Source organism: Hoplias malabaricus, chromosome 17, assembly GCF_029633855.1.
Source record: "Hoplias malabaricus isolate fHopMal1 chromosome 17, fHopMal1.hap1, whole genome shotgun sequence".
Lineage (NCBI taxonomy): Eukaryota > Metazoa > Chordata > Actinopteri > Characiformes > Erythrinidae > Hoplias > Hoplias malabaricus.
Genome location: NC_089816.1, coordinates 11714051 through 11735561, shown reverse-complemented (window position 1 = coordinate 11735561; position 21511 = coordinate 11714051). Strand labels below are relative to the sequence as shown.

General features: G+C 39.8%; 1 protein-coding gene across 1 annotated transcript in view; it reads right to left on the bottom strand.

The window, feature by feature from the left end:
• nrg2b (neuregulin 2b) overlaps positions 1 to 21511 on the bottom strand; it is a 57191-nt gene that overhangs the window by 24445 nt on the left and 11235 nt on the right. Inside the window, exons 2-3 of the mRNA XM_066649214.1 lie at positions 8680 to 8842; positions 3708 to 3826 (exon numbers count right to left, since the gene is read on the bottom strand). Coding sequence (XP_066505311.1) covers positions 3708 to 3826; positions 8680 to 8842 — 282 coding nt within the window. The remainder of the gene's footprint in view (positions 1 to 3707; positions 3827 to 8679; positions 8843 to 21511) is intronic.

The window sequence follows — 21511 nt, the reverse complement described above, 5'->3', positions numbered from 1 at the left end:
TTCTTTATTTTTATCAAATCAGTCCCTACTAATGGCACTGGAAAATGAAATCTTGATGAAGGGCCTGAAAAAAAGAGAAAAATCTCAGAGAGGACACAGCATACTGAATCAAGGGTAGCCCTCTAAGAACAATGGACCATGACTGACCTCTTCTACAATTACAGCAGAGTGCAGCAATGCACTCTCAAACACACACACACACACACACACACACACACACACACACACACACACACAAACACACACACACAGTTGGCGCACTAAGAAATCAAGGAGGCTCCAGAGAGATGAGGCAGCAGAGAGATGTATGACTAGTGCTGTGTGGTTACAGCAGAGAGAGGCCCGCTTTATACATTAACTCAATTAAAGCACGGGAAGCCCGGGAAGTAAAAACACAAGCAAAAAGCAATAATAAAACATCAGATGTTCAATATAGTGTACACACACACACACACACCTAAATAAGAACAAATGTACAGATTACACCACAATGTGATTATAAAAGGAAATCCCATCATTAAAAACAATAAAACATAAATTAGAGCAGCGGAAGATAACATTGAGAGAGGGTGGATAAGGAGAACAGAGAGATAAGATAGTGATATGAAAGAGAAATAAAGAGGTTACAAACACAGAGGAGGAGAAAGAGAGAAAAAGGTGACCCATGGAGATGCAGAAAGAAAAGAAGTGACAGAGATAGGAAAACCAACAGAAAATAGGAGAGAGCGAGAGAGAGAGACAGAGAGGGGGGATGGAATAGATGAGCAAAGCACTGGAGTGGAAATATGAGCACATGAGAGTTAGAAATACAGATAGAGGGAAATAGAGAGGAAATAGATCTACTACTGAATAAATTCAAACCGAGAGACAGGTGAAAGCACAGGGATCACAGTAACTCTAGCAGTGCACAGCAATCACGTGTGTCACAGGTGACATGTTATTTTAGTCAGTGCCTTCCCTTTCACTTTCTTCTTTTTCCTGTCTTTTCCTTTAATTCTGACATTTGTTTGTAATGGCTGCTCAGCTCACAGAACACCTGACACGATTTTATCCTTATACCTCTCCTCAGGCTGCATTTCCCACTGTTCTTTTCCCAGTGGCTGTGGTTTGTGGCCTGACGCTGTAACCAGCCTTGTTCAACCTCTTGTTGATCTCTGGCTGAGCGACAGGCACATTAACCTGAAGACTGCAAGCACATGGCTCACAGAACCTCAGGAACACAGTGTTTACAGATATAACCTACACACACGTTTACCCCAAAACTCAGTGAGCTGTCTACACCGCATGGTATGTTTGAAATGTGCGCTCCTGATTACAAGGCTGTCCTGGTCCTTATGTAACTTATATAGCTGCCTAATAGGGAGCTTGTAATGTACATTATGGGAGAACTGCATGGTTCCTCAGTGGTTAAGGCAGCATGGTAAGACTTTTAATTTTAAAGTATTTAACGTTTAAAAGGCAACGTCTATGATTCTGGGGAACTGTTGCTCCGTCTGGTTTGTTTATGTTCAGAAGTTGGATTGTGTGTTTGAGAATGCTTAACTTGTCTGGAGGTTTCTATTCATTGTTTGAATTACCACAGAAACTCATTTGTAACTTGAGTTGTTTAGCGTTGTAGCACTTTCTGTCTTTGCTTACTTTCATGCATTTAGCAGTCTCCTGAAACTAACAAAAACGTTGAAAATCTGAAAGAGCAATAATAAGCTAATATTACCCACCTATGGAGCAGGAATAAGGCAATATCATCATTTCAGTTTGTGATTTTCAACGTTTGGACGTCTCTCTGCTGTCCAAACACCTCTAGATGTCGTTTCTGCCATGAGCAGATACAGAGACAGGGAGAGAAAGCCTAGCATATTGGAACGAGACCCCTTGTTTTTTTAAAAAACTTTCGGAATCTTATTTTGAATTATACAAAAAGTGTTCTTTGATTACAATCATAGACATCCCCTTTAAGTGTTTGATGTTGATTCCCATCTCCAAATTCTTAAAGGGAAGTTTAATTTAGGACAGCTATTTCAGAACTCCAAATTACTCTCATCATTTAAAAATATCCTGCATCTGAGTGCAGAACTTCCCAACTCCAGTCTATTTCTCTGTTCCTCCAGAGCGAGTGTGATTAGCATCGCCATCATCATCTTCTTTTCCGCTAAATCAATTTCAGGGTCGCAGTGGCAATAACGAGAGAAAAGAAACCCAGGCATCTCTGTCACCCACAACTTCCACCAGCTCCTCCTGTGGGATCCCCAGGTGTTCCCAGGCCAGCTGGAGATATAATCCCTCTAGCATGTCCTGGGTCTACCCCAGGAGCCACCTCCCAGTTGGCGGTGTCTGGTATAGCTCTAGTGAGAGGAATCAGATGCCCAAACCACCTCAATTGGCTCCTCTCAACATGAAGCAGCATTGGTTCTACTCCGAGCTCCTCACCCGGTCACAGAGAGTATGTGCATGTACATATTTAGTTCTGGATCATAAACACTGTTTTAACTCATCTCAAAAATATTTGATGATGCTTCATCACTCCAGAGAACACATATCCCTCATTCCCCTTTAACACACTACACCTGGCACTGACACACTGACATGGGATGCATGTTCTACTCCAGAGCATTCCTTTTGGCAACACTTGGCAACACTTTTAGCGATATACTAATCATGGTGATATTTTATTACATATTAGAAGATGAAATGACAAGATATGACTAGACTAGATATGAAAAAACAAACTCACACTGTATTTCTGGACCCCCCCCCCCCAATTATGTTTGACATTAGGTAATCTGACATTTTATTTTTTTTTTTAATTTTGCACAATAACTATACTGAAAAAAAAAACATTTTATTATAATAAATAAATATATTTGGAGGTGGCCGTGGCCTTAAATGTGAAGAAGTGAGCTTCATAATTCATTTAAAAGGTCAACAGTTCAAGCCTCTGGACCAGTAGGACAAAATGGGTTTAGGGTAGTGAAAGTATAGTGCTTTCTCCTCCCTCAACACGGATAGTTGAAGTGCCCTTGAGCAAGTCACCTTACCCCCGACTGCTCCCCAGGAGCCTAGGTGACACCGCTTGTGTATTCACTGCCACAAATGGATTAAATTCAAAGTCTAAAATTTGTTGTACTGCTATGCATTGATATAAAAGCACATTCTGCATTAATGCATATAACACACTGTAACCCACATGATTACCCAGAATGGCTTCAAGCTTGCTCAGCTTGGTATAAGAAATACTCAGTACATATTAGCTGAGTTGAAGATGAAGTATATTTTATTTCACTCATGCAGCTCAATTTGTGCTGTCACACAACAGTGAGCCTCCTTTAATTTACACACTTACTTCAGCATTTTTACAAAGCTGTATTTCCTTGTGTGTAGCATTAGTTTCAATATACACACATAAATCTACACAAGCCAAAACGTTCTGCGCTGAGAGTCACGCAAACTAACCAGGAAACCTCAGACCAAAGGCTCAAACTTCAAGACTATTATTTTACAAAATAGCCTACGGACAAAACAAACTGCAAAAACACAAGCTATCAATAATTAACCAGCACAACAAAGTTATCCTAATCATCTCAAATATCCAAATTAGTAATAGACATGTTGCTGGGATTCCTTTTCACTCCGGTGCTATAAGAATTGCTCTAATAATACCCAAATAAGTCAAGAGAGGGTGTTTGGCAGGATAAGGGTTCTGCTCTTACTGCTTTGGACGTTGATGTAGCTGGTGGAGTTCTCCTTCCCCAGCGAGTTTTCGGCCACACAGGTGTAGTTCCCAGAATCCTCTAGTCTCACTCGGCTGATCTGAATCTTTGAGTTTTTCCTGCATGAAAGAAGTAAAGGACATGAGGCAAGAATTAACAGTGAAGTCACACAGTGGTGGATTTTCACAGTCAACTCAAATAACAAACTTTATTCAACTTTTTTCTAGTTTGAATATTTGTCTCATGTGACATCACTGTTCATATTACTGCTCCGATATTACTGCGACTGACAGAATTCAATTCTCACATCTCAAATGCTGCAGTCATGACATAAGACATTTAGGGTGAAGGAATATTTCAGCTGGAAGTCAGTTTCACCATCAGCACCCAAATCCCTGCGGCAGGTTCAAGCTGAGTAAGTTATAACAACATTACATTATCTCTGATAATATATCAATACCTCCTTTAATAATTTAAACCACTTCATATTTTAAAACGCCTCAACAGACTATATATACTGCTCTTCGTTTATATACCGTTCTTTGTCTATACGGTTTAGCTCTGTTGTCAACCAGAGAAGGATAGATTCCCTTTGAGTCTTGGTTTCTCCTTTTTGTTCTGATGGCGTTTTTCCTTGCTACTGTTCTCTCGTCTTGCTCACATAGAGCTAGTAGTTGTAAAAAGTGCTCTACAAAGACAAACTCAAAAATGATGTTAATTGAATTCTGTTTGCCCAACCTGTGAAAGAACAACATGAGTAATTACTTAATATAACTTTCACCAGAGCACAGGGATGGATTGTGTTCTAAACACACATCCATAAAGATTACATTGAAATTACAGAGCAAATGTTTTTATACATATAGTTTAAACCTGTTATAATAAGTAAACTGAGTACAAATAAACATTAGTGCAATATACTCTCTCTGTCAGAAAATCTTTTTTATTTATTGTGCATTATACACAACGAAATTCAATAGAAATGGTTATATTAAAAGTCATTTTTTTCCATCCCCTGTAAAGTTACATCTTGGTTATACAAGATTTTGTTTTAGCAGAGACAATATACACACATACATTTATGTCCCAGTTAATGGTTTTTCACCCTTTCTGACTGCCTTAAGAAACTTGGACAGAACTGTACGATAATCTAGGTTTTCCCTTCATGTGCTTAAAGTAACACTATGGAATATTTTTACCTTCAAATTACAGCTTCAAAAACATTATGATGCTCAACTCACCTGTAATAGGGGGAATAGAGCCTCTATGATTGCTAGTTGGGGCTCAACACTGCAGAAACTGCACTATGTAACTTTTGGAGGTGGGTCGGAAAACAGCCTACTTCAACTGATTTCAGTACAGTGTTGTAAATATGAATAAAACTTTGGCTCCAGGAGCAAAAAAAAAAAAAAAACCAAATGTTACCTTGTGTTCCTTTAAAAGAATTTTATCTGTAATTAAGGCCTTCAAAGTGACATGCCATTTTAGATGGACACTATCAGCACAGCAACGGATGCTAGTACATAAGACCAATAACACAGTGCTATAGAATCATACCCAGCATAAGGTAGCACAGCTAAATAACCTTGAATTAAAGGTGAAAAAGATGATTTCTCTCACATTATACTCATCCAGCTCAATCTGCAGTAATACACAACTGCAGTCCCCCACCCCCTCCCCATTCATTCAGTTCAGCTTTTTAACAAAGATGTATGACCTCGTGTATATCATTATTGGTTCACTATATGCTCATAAATCTACAGAGGCTATGGGCTAATGCATTACCACTCTGTGAGATTAGACCTGGAGTGTGTTCCAGTGTCTGTTCTAGCACTCAGGCACTGAAAGTTTCAGGCTGATATCCATATTAAAACAGTGTTCTCTCCCTAGGGCCTGCATGTGGACAAATCATCAGTGGCACTGGGAGCTGTAAAGAGGCTGATGGAAAGCTGCGTGGAGAGTATGATCGCACTGACTACAGTAAATCTTCTGCCCTGTTATACACTGGCCCCGCATAACCTCTGCTACTACATTCCTCTCCCCCACGTCACTCTGCACTCACTCTCACTTCATCAGATTGTATGTGTGTGTCAGCGTGTGTATGTCTGCACTATAGCTTCAGGTGAATGCACGCACACACATATACACACACACAAGCACGAACGCACACATATTACACAAGGGAGCAGTGAACAGGCAATCCTGTTAGAGCGATCTGGTTCACGTAGAAACTTGCACATCAGCACTTTCTCCAGCGGAGCCGCAGGAAAAAAAGAAAGACGCAATGGACGGACAGAAATGTCACCTCTCGTTACCACAGGAGGGGACTCCCTCGTCTCACATTTACCATATAGAGGTCTCTATAATTGATTGTGCAAGTACTTTAAATTGAACACCTAGTAATGAAAATGGGAGAAGTAGACTATTGCCTATTACCCTGTGCCCAAAGCCACTATATTCACATTTAACATGAACATTAGAAAAATGCAAAGCCTTGTGCCGTTACTTGCATCTATCCCTTTTAACATTCTTATTTGGTGAGACTCAGAACTAGTCTGAAAATTAGATTCTGTTAACTGTAACCACAAACATAAATAATGTTATGGCTTGCTGACAGTGGTGATTACCCACTGAGCTGTCTTCTGTTAATAACACTCAAGAAAAATAGAGGCTTACATCAGATAAGATCGGGGCGGAACCGTGGCACAGCAGGAAGTGTCGCAGTCACACAGCTCCAAGGACCTGGAGGTTGTGGATTTAGTTCCCGCTCCAGGTGACTGTCTGTGAGGAGTTTGGTGTGTTCTCCCTGTGTCCACATAGGTTTCATCCCACAGTCCGAAAAAAACACATGTAGGAAGGCGGACTGTTTGTTCAAAAGTGTCCGTGTGTGTGTGTGTGTTGCCCTGTGAAAGATTAGCGCCCCCTCCAGGGTGTGTTCCTGCCTTGCGCCCAGTGATTCCAGGTAGGCTCTGGACCCACCGCGACCCTGAACTGGATCAGGGGTTACAGACAATGAATGAATGAATGAATAAGATAAGGTCTTAGAGTGAGTAGCTATCAATGCAGTTGCTAAATGAAATGACAGGAGGTGCCATCTTGTCCATCACAATGGTAATGCACTTATTAATGATAATGCTAATAATATCTTATTAGCTTGTCAAAAATGATTTTTCGATATTATATCAATGCTTTGCAATGGTTGACAACAGTAAATACAACAAACGTTTATATTATTCTGGTTTATACATCTTAATTATGCCGTCAAGATTCATTGCCTTGATGGACCAAGTGGCCTGTGAATTAAATATAAATACATAAATAAATATAAACACAGTAAAAAAAATATGTTGTATGCAAAAAGAGTGAAAACTTAATTTCATCCAAAAATGGGGGCAAATTTAGATTAGATTTTTTAAGTGATGCAGTTGTATGGAGTCAAATAGGGTCAAAAAGATTTTGAGTTTGTAACTGCGTTTGAGCAACTACATACACGTAAAACTAAATTTGTAACTGAATCCACAAATGTATTGGAATGCACAAATTTAAAAAAACAACAATGATAATAATAATTTAAATTCACAAATATGAAAAAAAATTTGCATTTGTAAATCAAATGTTGTGAATGTGTGAATCAGTACCTTCTCAAACGGCTTAAAATGTGCAAGAGCAAACCTTTTTTGAATGAGGTGGAAAAAATCCACACATTCGCCTTCTCGGCTGCGTGTGTGAATCTCTTTTTGCAGTTGCGGAATGGAATGGAACCGGTTCAAGAACCGGAGTTCATTTGGTGGAAAAACACTATGGGTGACAGCAACAAATGAATGATTCAATGATTCTGATTGGTTAAACAAACCTTGCGATTTGATTGGTTCAGCTAAAGCTTTCCTATTGGTCCATCAATAGGCCGTCAAAACAGGGTCTTAAACCCGCAAACTGCAAAAAGAGATTCGCACACGCAGCAGAGAATGCGAATGTGTGGATTTTTTCCACCTCATTCAAAAACTCCCACTATAATCACAACATTGTTTGCTTTGAGTGAGTAACTCTGAAAACAACTAAGCTAACATACATTGTATTCATTAGGTCACAACACCAGCTTTCTCCAGTGTTCTAGAATATCCCTGCACTCTAGTGTTAATGTAGTTCATGAATTAGTTTAGTTAGCTATATTTAGCAGAGAGGACCGCAAACTGTGTAGGAAACTCTCAATTATGCAGCACAAGAGAAATGTATATATACAGTTAGATTCTTTATTTTTATATTACAGTGGAAATCCTGCCTGCACTTTTAACCCATTCTAGCAGTGAGAACACACACAGACACGTTCTAGTGCACTAGGGGCAGTGAGCACACACACACACACACACACACAGTCAGAGTGGTAGGTAGCAGCCTAAGTAAATGTGGAGCAGTTGGGGGTTAAGAGCCTCAGCTGTGGATGTTTAGGGAGGAGACATTACCTTCCCTTTTAAGTCAAGACTCTATATTAGAGCTGTGTATGGAAGGTGCTCTATAAATACACTTATCTTTCCTTGCCTTGCCTAACTGCCACACAGCTATTGGAGCTGGTGTTAGTGCTATTAAAACTTTAGAGGACAGAGGTAATTGTTTTTTATTTGTACGTTAACCACACATTTAAAAGACAATAGTAGTGATGCTTATTTGAGTTCAAGATGTGTCCTCAGTTGAAGGCAACTAATTATTTATATGGCCATTAATTGTCAGCTAAAATTATGTCCTTGACTGGTTCACACAGCATCCAAACATCCTTATCCTTATTAGCCTTTTGCTTTTGCAGGCAGCAAGGAAACCTCTTCCATAACACGAGATGTGGGCTGCATTCCCCTGAATATTTATATTTACAAACTGGGGCAAACTAGTGGTATAATGTATTTTAATACTTCTGATACTAATAATAGCCCTGTATCTGTAGTGTGTGTGTGTGTGTGTGTGTCTGTAGATATTTCCTTACTTGTTGGTTTTGATTTTGACGTCTTTGCTCTTGCGAATTTCACTGCCATCTTTGAACCAGCGAAAGGATGGGCTGGGGTTGCCCTGGGCTTCACACTTCAGGGTCACGCGGTCCCCCTCCCAAACCCACTGAGAACGCATGGCCTTCACCTTTGGAGCTGATACTGCAGAGAGAGAGAGAGAGAGAGAGAGAGAGAGAGAGAGAGAGAGAGAGAGAGAAAAGAGAGTGTGAGAGTGAGTGAGGGAGAGGGAGGGTGAGAAGGAGGGAGAGGGAGCGGGAAGGAGGAAGAAAGGGAGAGAATGTAAGAGATTAATGTGGCTCATCTCAGAGTTTGCCTTGGTGGAGTAATCCATCTGGAAGTACAGCTTAGACGAGGAACAAGACCAATATTTTTGGAATGATGTGAAAAGTAATACAACCACAGTATATTTAGAAAAGTAAAGAATCACTCTCCTCCTCACACTCTAACACACGCACACAGTCTCTCTCTCTCTCTCTCTCTCTCTCTCTCACACACACACACACACAAACACAAACACAGTACATATCACAACATAATACTTTGTATTTGTATAAATGAAAATTAAATAGGAACTCCTGCTGAATTTAAGCTTGTCTGGTACCAGATATTCTTTATGAACTCAATATTTAAGCATCCCTAGGTTTTACTGAAAGTATAGCTTAAAAGAAGAGTGTTTTTGCCTCAGGCTTTGCTTTGATACAAGCCAACAAGAGCTACTGCAGAAGGACTGAACCTAGCTTTCACAGCTTCTTCATTCACAACCACCACGATCCCCCACAACGTACACTTTCACAAGTCCAGCTGCCAGCTCCACAACCTTTCTCCCCACAGCTGCTCATATACTACACACACATGTACACCTTTAACATGATTACAGAGTGACGTCCCATCTCTTTTTAAATCTAATTTTAAACCCCTCATTTAAATCCCTCATGAATTGAAAAATATATCTGTGCAGCACTAAGTGTGAATATCTTAGTCAGTGTGTTGCCGTCTGTGTTGGCATGTCGAAGTTTGAAGCTGCGCGGAGAAAACATCTGGGAGAATGTAGTCAAGTAGCTGAGACACTGGGAGTGTGTGAGGGCTTTGTAATGTGTCACTCAGTTCTATAGCAGCTGCACTGCAAACAAGCACAGCTCACAAAAGCGCAGACATGAGTGACAGGCTCTGTGACTTGGCATGAAATGAAGAGGATTTGTCAAATTTTCTGACAAGGATTTGGTAAAATATCACAAAACTCACACACATCAATGACTGTTTGTCCTATTATGACTAACATTGCGGCTGACGACAAATGTAGCCATTTTTAGACACACGCTTACACATGCACACACACTCACACACACACACACACACACGCGAACACTTCTCTTTGACTCTGGTACTTCTGAAGTTTAGCAAAAATACTTCAGAGTAGGGTTTGGTGCTAATGGCCTGCTGCATCCTGGTCACAGTAGTTCAGACCTCAGCCACTAAAAATACAGTGCTGTTTACCCCTTTTAACAAACCATCAACTTAGAAAACTTAAATATCAGAGCAAGCATCACATTAAATGATCTCTCTACCAGTTGAGATGACTTTAAGATGATATTAAGATGGTTTAGGGAACCTGGGCCCAGACTGGTGTTCCAAATTTGTAAATATACCCCATTATTAATAATAATAAATAAAAAAAATAATAAAAAAATAACTGCTTATTCACCATGCCAGATTTTGTTGAAATTTGTCAAGCGTAATGTTAAAGTTACCTGAAGTGAACGCATGGTTCCAATGTATGTTTGTGGATTGGAAATACAATGAATTTGAAACACATTCCCTCCTTGTGTTAGGAGCAAACGTGTAGCACAAGCCTAACCGCTCAGTTTAGGGGCTGTGTGTATGGAATAACACAAAAACAAAACGCAAATATCACACAAAATCAGGGTGAAGGTGTTACATGTGGTCACTGGCCAAAGAAAATATCGATCAACAAAATATTAACTTTACAGGAAAAAGTAAACCAATCAAATCTTTCAGTGGAAGTGAATGTATTTATGTGAATGTAGATGTTATTCCAAGTCATTCTGGAGCATTTCTATTGGTCCATTCGTCATGAAATTTCCACACAAAGCCACTGTGTTCTAATGATCTACAAAATAGAGATACATGTCTTTCTTTGGGCAGTCTGCAGCTCACAGCAGACTTAACCCCTCTGTAGCTTTCACACTGTCACGCTACGTGTTCTTTCTTATTTTCTCAGTATTTCTCCCCAATTCACTTTTCCCTTTTTCTTTCATGTTGTCTCACCCTGTCACTATCTGCCCATCTCTCTTTCTCTCTCTCTCTCTCTCTCTCTCTCTCTCTCTCTCTCTCTCTCTCTCTTTCTCGCTCTCTCTCACCTTATTCCTTCTTTCACACACTCTCTTATTCTCTATCTCTCTCCTTACTCTCTCCATCACTCACTCTCTCTCTCTCTCTTTATCAATCACACACACACACTCACACACACACACACACACACACACACACATTCTACATGTTGCCCAAGCCTACGTTGAGTCTCATCATGCTGCAAGGTCAGATCTGTAGATTCTCTGTCTCTCTCTCTCTCTCTCTCTCTCTCACACACACACACACGCACACACACACACACGGTGGGAATAATTCCGTTCACACACATCAAGCCCCTGAACATCTCCTGCTGCTCTGCTCAGTAATCTTGCTCAAGTTAATGAGCTGGATGGGCTTTTCTAGGCTCCTTAATGAGCAAAGCCTAATAATTAACCATAAATTAAACAAAAGAAAAAAACAACCAAAATAGTTTTTCTCATTCCATACATTGACTAAAATAGAAAGTTTCAGAGGAAGAATCACTGTCTCTTTTTGGAGAAAAAATAAGCTATTTATAGCTTCCCTTGATCATAAAGCTACTGAGCCTGAGTGTTTGATCTGTAGATGACAAACTGTGACTGGATAAACACTTTTAAAGCTTTCTATATCAAAAGGTATAACATCCAGCTTCATGTGTGTGTGTGTGTGTTTGTGTGTGTGTGTATCTGCACACGTATGCACATGAAAGTGATTTTATCTTGGTGTGGACCTGCAGCACATTGCAGTTGTGCATCAGGGCTTTTGGTCAAATCAGCATTTTCTGATGGTTTTATCACTCTCTCTAAAGAGGGAGCTGGAGGACAGAGAGAGAGAGAGAGGGATACAGAGAGAGAGAGAGAGAGAGTATGTTATACACACACACACACGCACACACACGCATATTTAGAGTATATGTGCAGACGCTAACATTTCAAAAACATTTGGAGATGAATAAACATGCAAATAAGCAGATTCTGTCCTTGGGCTCTGCGGAAAGTTGGGGCCTAATGCGGGGCTTGGCACTCGCGCCACGGAGCATGTAAAGCCCAGGTTAGTTCAATAACACTCTACAGTAGCTGAATCCATGACAGCACAGTATGATGAAGTCCGTCAGGCAGGGGGACAGACACACAGACAATACACAGACACAAACTCTGCTGGAAGTTCAGAAAAACAAGTCTTTAAAACTTTCCACATGATCAGGTTTCTATCATTCAATCATCTGACAACTGCCTGTTAGCTTCTCAGAGACACCGTCGTGTCCAACGTTATATAATAATAACAGGGAAAATGTGACAGATCTTGCTCTGATTGGTCTGAAGTGAAAAAATCATTTTAACCATGCGTTAGTGGTATCCAGCAACGTAATTTCAGACTTAAGAGGTACTGCTTAAAATGGTTCTTTATTGCAGTGCTCAAATATTTAGATTTAACTAATGTCATATATTGAAATTTGATGTCATATTTTCTGACTTTAAATTAAGCATTAACTGTATTATGGCAATTATTTATTTAATTGCATTTGGAACACTGAGCAAATAAAGTTTTTTCTATAATGTTTTTTCAGGTAGGTGTAATCCAAACGTATACAATTCTACACATTATACATAAATAAAACCTCACCTTTTAGCCATATGCTTTGTTTCATTAAAATTTTCCCTCCAGATCTGAGCAAGCTGACAGAAGGTATCAGAGTCATTTTTGGATACAGCCATTAAAGACATTAAAGAGCACAACCAGTTCTTTAAGATGAAAACAGACTAACTGACCCCTCCATTAATGCAATGAAAATTCTAAAACACCTTTCAAGGAAAAATATACAGCTTTGCAAGAGAACTTTGAAACGAAACACAGCAGCACCTCAGGGAACTCCACCCTGGACACACACTCAAAAGTTGAGCAAGATGCACTTTTCAATGCTGCGCAAACTTTTCACCTCAAACAGCTGACCTGCTGAAGCTGAAACTGTCACAGTGTGAGAAATGGCAATAAAAGAGGATACATCCAGGTCACCAGAGACAAGCCTTACAGTTCTCTAGAAACAAGGATTAAAACACGCCTCAGACTTCAGCTCAGCTTAATGCCAGAGCTCAATTAGCACCCTTCTTCCTCTCTCTGGCTTTCACCCCTCTGTATTTCTCTCTCTCTCTTGTGCACACACACACACACACACACACACACAATCCTGTAAAACCATCCCCAGAAGGACTGCACTCTTCGGTGCTTAGACTTCAACAGAATGACGCATACTTCCACATCTCCCACACGCCGATAACCGAGTGTTTGTCCCCCTCCTCTTCCCTCCCTGACGCAGCTGATCCTTCTTCCCTCTTTCCTTCTTCTCTTTCTTTCCCCTCTCTCCTTTCCTGCTGTCTTTGCTGCTGCGGTCTGTCATTCTGAGGCAGGATTAAGGAGAGTTAGGCGTGTGGCGGAGAAGACGGTGTGTGTTTGTGGGTATGAGACAGAGAGAGAGAGAGAGAAAGAAAGATGTATCTCTGTAGCAGAGACCAACCCCTCATGAAACTCAGCCTACTGAGAGAGAGGGAGAGAGAGAGAGAGAGAGAGAGAGAGAGAGAGAGAGAGAGAGTGATGGAGGGAGGACGGGAGTAATGTGGGAGGAAAAATGAGGGAGAGACTGTGGACAGCTTGTCACAGAACTAGTGAGAGAAAGAGTCACAGAAGATGCAGGGTGAGTAACATTAGAGGTTTAGAAATGAAACAGAAGAAAAAGAAAATGGACACAACGAAATACAGAAAGATATTGAAGATTTAAAATTTAAAATGATATCAATAAACATACACTTTACTTCAAGTGCTATGAACGTGAAACTAGACCCTAAACCTCCAGTTCCTTTAAAGGAACCCTATGTAATATTTTTGCCAAAAAATGTCAGCTTCAAAATCATTGCGAAGCTTCACTGACCTGTAATGGGAAGCACAGAGCCTCTGTCTTTGCTACTCTGGGCTCCACACTACAGAAAATGACACTTTTGGAGGAGGGTAGGAAACCACTGGTCCTGCTGGAGGTTTAAGACACTATGTCCACTCACTGTCGGCTTTGCTAGCCACACCTACCATGTTGGTCCACATTGTAGAGACTGTACAGAGATGGTAGCTCATCAGTTGCTGCAGTTTGTGTTTGTCATTCTCTAGTCCTTCATCAGTGAACACAGGATGCTGTTGGCTTGATAATTTTGAATGGTATACATTTCTCAGTCCAGCACTGACACAGTGATTTAAAAACCTGTGCAGCACTGCTGTGTCTGATCCATTGGACCAGCACAACACACACTAACACACCACCACCACGTCAGAGTCACTGCAGCGCTGAGAATGATCCACCTCCCAAATAATTACCTGTTCTATGGGGGCCCTGACTACTGAAGAACAGGGTGAAAGTGAACAGACAATGTAGAGCAACAGATAGACTCCAGTTTACACAAAATAAACAGCAGCTGCTGTTTTCAAATCCCATAGATATATGAAAGAAATGAATAACAATGACATGCAGTTCTCCAAGTGTTTCTCAAGGTCTTAAGAACTCTATAGTGGCCTTCCACATAGCAAAAAAGTGCTTCTCAGGGAGAGAATAGGACAGCAGCTAAGATATTCTCGTCTTTCCCACACACACTTGTACACAAACATGTACACTCAGACGCCTATTCAGGCAAACTAAATATACCGTATAGATAGATTTTTTAAAACACAGTTTTATCTCAGTTTAACAGAAACTACCTTAACCATAGCAACAGTTTCCACAAGGACACAATATCTCTTTGATGCAAAGAACTGAATAGCACCCCCTTGTGGAGCAGTTCCTAACATGAGTGAGTGGTGACACCTTGTGGAGATTTCAATTCTAACCCTGTGTGAGTGAGCGAGAGTCCATGTCTCTGCAAAAGAGACTCCAAAAATAACTCAAAAAGGTAAAACAGTGCCTCCTGGTGTATGTGGCTCTTTACTCACTCAGACTTTTTCAGGTAGAGAAGCTGGAGACATTTCTTTTTTAAATCTGATTTTGACTATGATTCTAGGAAAGAGCAGTTCTTTCTGGTTAGTTAACATTCAGAAGCTCTGCATCTTTTAAGGTGGAACGGTATGTTTGAGAAGAAAATTGACTTGTTTCTACGTGACTGAAGTCTAAATTTGTATACGTTTTTACTCACTGTTTGAAAAACCACAGAAACTCATTTGTAACTCAGATTGTTTAGTTTTGTATCCTTTTTGGTCTGTGTTTACTTTCCTGCAGCTAGAGTCAGTTCCTGCCTAAATAATCTGAAACAGCAAAATAAGTCAATATTACCCACCTATGTAGCAGGAATAAAGCAATATCCTCCTCTCTTTTCATGATTTTCAACATTTGGAGGACTGCCATTTCTCTGCCATGAGCAGAGAGCGAAGAAGCCTAGCAGGTCTGACCAAGCCACTTTTTTTTACCCGTTTATTGACACTAGGACCCCCCAGACAGAATGGAGAGCTAGTAAACGGTGAGTAAACAGCTCCTGAATTTTATTAAATATTTTTTTATTACAATCATCTTTAAAATCTTTAACGATCTGATAGAAGAAAGTTACATATCATCAGAGACCTTACGGTTCTATATCCACACAAGTTGAATGACAATGAAAAGCAAAATTCAGTTAGAAACATGCACTCACAACGAATTTAACAGAAATAACCTGCTGTAATGTAGTGAGCTCTGCACGCTCAGTAAGTGCTGAACGGTTGTAAGGAATTTACTTTCACCCTTGTTTTTTCTTTTGTTCTTCTTGTTTTTTACCTTGATTTCAGTTTGTGTGTTAAAGGACTGTTTCCAAAGCTGTATGAGGGCTAATCTAAAGCACCCACTCCCTTGCCATCCTTGTTACACTGTATTTCATTTACACACTTATTTTCGATATTTTCGATATACGATATTTTCATACCTTTATTCATCCATCCATCCATTCATCCATCTTCTGTAACCACTTTATCCTGATTAGGGTCGCTGTGATTCTGAAGCATTCTGGGAATCACTGAGCGCTACCCAGGAACACACACTGGGCAGAGCACCAGTCCTTTGCAGGGCATCACACACACACACACACATACACCAAGTCACTCACACACTCAGTCCTTTGGACATTTCACACAGCCAACCCACCACACAACCTGTGTTATCTGGACTGTGGGAGGACACAAGAGAAGCCAGAAGGAACCCACGGAGACACAGGGAGAACACTCACAACCCCTCACGGAGAGTGAGCCCATGCGAGATGTGTGGCATAGACGCTAGATGATTTGCAAGCTGGCAATACAGGCTTCCCAGCTTTCCTTGCCAAATCACAATGTACCACATAATCAGAATCAATAGAGCACTGCAGTATCCAAACATTTATACAGATCAGGCCTAACATTACTACAACCTCCTGTTTCTACGCTTACTGCCCACTGAAGGAATATATACACACTGTAGTTCTACTGTTGCTCCAACCCTAGTCTTCAATGGTCTGAACCCTTAGAGGACAATTGCAGAGCAGGTATTATTTGGGTAGTAGATATTTTTGGTCGGTTGACTATTTTCAGTGTCGCAGCAATACTGAAAGTTTAAAAACTCCAGCAGCACTGCTATGTCTGATTCACTCGTACCAGCACAACACACACTAACACACCTCCACGTCAGTGTCACCGCAGTGCTGGAAATGTTACAACACCCAATAATAACTGCGTGTGATGTCCTGCGGTGGCCCTGACCATTAGGGAACAGGCTGACAGGGAACAAACAAAGTATGCAGTACAACAGGTGGACTTGAGTATGTAATTGTAGAACTACACAGTCAACCTGTATTTTCAGTGGAGCTGAGAACAGTGACGAACAGTGAGTGTAGAAACAAGAGTTGGTAGTAATGTAATAGTTGATTGGCGTATAAATAATCAAACATGCTCACACGAAAATGTGTGTAAATACTTTACTATCATACAGTCCAGAGTTCACACCTTCCTTCCATTAATAAAGTACAAAAGACATGCACTACACTACAGAACAGACACAAAGAGACAGCACAGAGCTTGGTAATACTTTAAATTACAGCCTGCTAATTACTGGGTAAGTACAGAGTAAATACCTGTTAAGTAAGCTGTAAGATAAAATAAGTACTGAATGCGTACAAGGTATGATACTAGAAATATGTCATTATTACTGGGTATCTTACAAACATTTCACAAATAAGCCATGTAACATCCTTTCAAATCCATTGTACTTCTAATCATAATTATAGATTACAAAATTGAATAAGGGCAGCATGGTGGTGCAGTAGGTAGTGTCGCAGTCACACAGCTCCAGGGACCTGGAGATTATGGGTTCGAGTCCTGTTTTTGACTTTCTGTGAGGAGTTTGGTGTGTTCTCCCTGTGTCCGCGTGGGTTTCCTCCGGGTGACTGTCTGTGAGGAGTTTGGTGTGTTCTCCCTGTGTCCGCGTGGGTTTCCTCCGGGTGACTGTCTGTGAGGAGTTTGGTGTGTTCTCCCTGTGTCCGCGTGGGTTTCCTCCGGGTGACTGTCTGTGAGGAGTTTGGTGTGTTCTCCCTGTGTCCGCGTGGGTTTCCTCCGGGTGACTGTCTGTGAGGAGTTTGGTGTGTTCTCCCTGTGTCCGTGTGGGTTTCCTCCGGGTGACTGTCTGTGAGGAGTGTGGTGTGTTCTCCCTGTGTCCGCGTGGGTTTCCTCCGGGTGATTGACTGTGAGGAGTGTGGTGTATTCTCCCTGTGTCCGCAAGTGACTATTGTTGTCATATTCTTTTATAAATAAGGAATTCAGCTACAATTTTAAATGTACTGTAGTTGTGAATGTAATTATAGGTCATTTAAAAGTATTTACAGTGCACATACAGGGAAGCTACTTTGATTACAGGCACTAGCAGAGATTCATGGTGCTTTGTACTCATTAGGCTCAGGACATGGGATTTACCACAATAATCATCTCCACATTAGAGATGTGGATTAGAGAGGAGATATTGTACACTGTTTAGCCTATATGTATTGAGGCATTATATGTACATAGCTGACTAATGAGTAAACGATGAAATGAATTGTAAGATACCCAATAATAACCACATATATCTAGTATCATGCCCTTTACTTACTCAGTACTCTTTGCCTACCCAATAATTAGCAGGCTGTAATTTAAAGTGTTACCCAGAGCTTGATAAAGTATCGTGAAAGCATGTTAGACACATTCATAAACACAAAGCAGGGTAGAAATGAAATATGGAATGAGCATATGTGAGTAGCACTTCATAGTGTTGTAATATTAGCTGTGTGAATGGATAATTTCCCAAGCGACAACAAAAAGTACAATTGTGAAAAATGATACGTTAATCACATGATGGCAAGCATATAGTCACTGTCCAATGAAAAACATGTATCTCCAAAAATAGCAACTTTACAGGAAAAGGAAAACCATCCCAAAGTGTGGACAGCTGCTCTGTTCTAAAAATGTAGCAATCAGTGTACATTAACATCAGTTCAAATTAACTACAGAACAACCATTAGCGGGAGAATGAACACTTGGCCATAAGCATCTGACCCTGAGTAGAGTTTCGATGCCGCGCTGCTCCCTAAAACTTGACTGAAAATGGACCACAGCTGAGAGGAGTGGAGACTGCAGCAGGAAAAAACAGTGCAAAAAATACTACTGCTAGATTTTTTTTTCATGGTGTAAGCACACAAACATGTTTGATGATTGCAGGGCAGAGATTACAGAAGCACAGTAATGCATGCACAGCAACTATTTTGCAATAAAAGACAAGACAGTATTTTGAGGGTTTTACTTGGTTACATATGTGAATTAAATAAGGAAAGGACACGTCTTTTTTTTCCTTTGTTGAAGGAAGCAAGTGGTGAGAGGGGCTTATTTATGCATTGCAACATTTACATGTCTTGTTATTTTGCAATATTTATATATGCTTTACAATTTATGCGTAATCACCCAATTAGTTACACAGTTTATGACAAATTGCATTTACATTTGATTTGAATTGCAAACCTTCAATGACAAAAATGTAAAACTGAATGAATATTTTCAGATATCTTTACAATCACCAGTGATAGGATTCAAGTGTTATATAATCATTTCATTCATTCATTCATTGTCTGTAACCACTTATACACTTCCGGGTCACAGATATAATCATTTCATGTACTAAATTACTTTGCCAGAAATTTGTAACTTTAAAATAAACAACAAAATTTCACACCTAAGACCTCACTGCACTACTGACTGTGACTTTCTGAATGTTTGGTGACCCCTACACAGACTAAATCTTTATGACAGAATGAAAAAAGAAAAAGTCATACAAGCTAAAATAAAAACAATCAAATTTAATAAATTAATGAAACAAAAATTCAAACACTTAAACTGACAATTAATAACCTCAACAATACAAATTAAAGCATATGCTAAAGGGACCAGTGAGTAATTTCTGACTTCTTTCTTTCAGAGAAGAGACTATTTGTTCTCTCACAAAAAAGCAAACTATTTATTATGTCTGATAGAACAGGTTGCAGGCAAACTACAAAGGCTCATAGATGCCTCACAGGTTAATTAATATTCATAGGTAATTTCCTGTAACTTCTGTATGTTTTAGAATTGTACCGGAACACAGGGACAGCATGAATGCACAACTTTTGCGTGAGCATGTACGCTGCAGATTTGTAAAGGTCTGGTTCATCTCCTGTCGTTCGCCTCCTGTCTGGAGGAGCATGAACGGGGCTTAACTCTCAGGCTGAATATTGCATGGCAGATGAAAACTGAATTAGACTCTGAGCTTAAAGTAGTGAACGCTAAAAGCCACAGTACTGATTGAGATGTACATACAAAATACACACATAGCTACAATACACACACACACACACACACAGATGAGATATGACAGCAAAGAGGTCTCACAAGAACACAGCAGCATTAAAAGCTTTGGGACCTCAGAGACAGTGCACTCTAACATATCGGTCAGAGAGAGAGAGAGAGAGAGAGAGAGAGAGAGAGAGAGAGGGAGAGAGAGAGAGCTTATTACAACTTAATATGCACTTCCTGACGCACAATCTGCAATGAATCTAGGAGCAGCTGAAAGGGAGTGTCAAGGGTCAACTAAACACTTGAAAATGACACAGTTGCCCCTTATCCTAAAAGAATTTTATCAATTGATTAATTTTGCGCTAACAAACTTGGCATCCAGTAAATTCACGTTTAAAATCTTTTAAGGCAGTGTACCCAATGGGTTTTTGAAAGTCGGTTCATATTCAGATTTAGGGTTGCAAAATTTCGGGAATTTTCAAAGCTGGGAAAGCTAAAGGTGAGGAACTTTGACAGCCACCCCCCTATATTTTTTGCCTCAAAGGGTTTCTGTAACCAAGAATTAATACTTATTAATTATTTATTTGCACTTGGAGGATTCAGAGGTTAAGGACGAAGCCTGGACTTGAGAGGTTTGTAGGAAAATACTTTTATTTAATATTAAATTTGATCTTTTTTTAAGAAGAAGGAAGGCTGCTTTGTTTTACATTTTGAATGTCATTTTCTTGAAGTTGTTTTGGTTGTTTGTTGATTAAACTTTACAATTTTCAATGAAAGCATTAAGCATTTATAAAGTTCTGTTTGCAACTAACTATGTGTCATAGTTATTATTTGCATTATTATGCCTTCATGTCTGCTGTTGACTGTACATTGATGATATTGTATGATATATTTCCTTTAAATGATCCAATATTTCCTGTTAATTCCCATAAATTCCCAAATATCCCATGGACATTTACTGGAAATTTGTCGGACATTTCCCACCTCTTTGCAACCATTTTCACCCTGGATGCACTGTGTCAGGATTAAGATCCGATCACTCAACCAACATTTTCACAAACAGATCTATACCACATTGAACACAAGTGTAAACTAAATATATTTTCTCTATCTAAATACAATCATGTAAGTGAAATGTGTGTGCCTAGTGTTGACTAGTGTGTGAGTGGATAAGCATGATGTGATTCACATTGTTTGACTAGGCTCACAAAAATGAGTTGATGATTTAGGCCCCTAAATGTATTGTTAGGTGTCATTGTTCCCAAAATTAGCCAAGTTTAACGTAAGTAATCTTCAATAAAACCATAAATTTAGCTACTAAACAATGATATGTGATCAAGAACAAATCTAGAGGCAAACGAAACAAGAAGCAGGATTGGGGAACGAATAGGGGACAGATCCAGAATGCTCCAATGGGTGTATAAACTGTAATATATTCCACAAAAACGTGTATGTGTTTGTGTGTGTGTATGGTAACAAATTATTAGCAATTAGCATGCAATCAGGCAACTATTTTTTTTTTATTTTGCTGTTGCATATTCTTGATGTTAATAATGTCAGTCTAGTAGATGTACTCCATGTTGTATTTGAATTTTGCTGCTACATCTATGGCAAAATATCAGAGTTTTATTTCCCAAA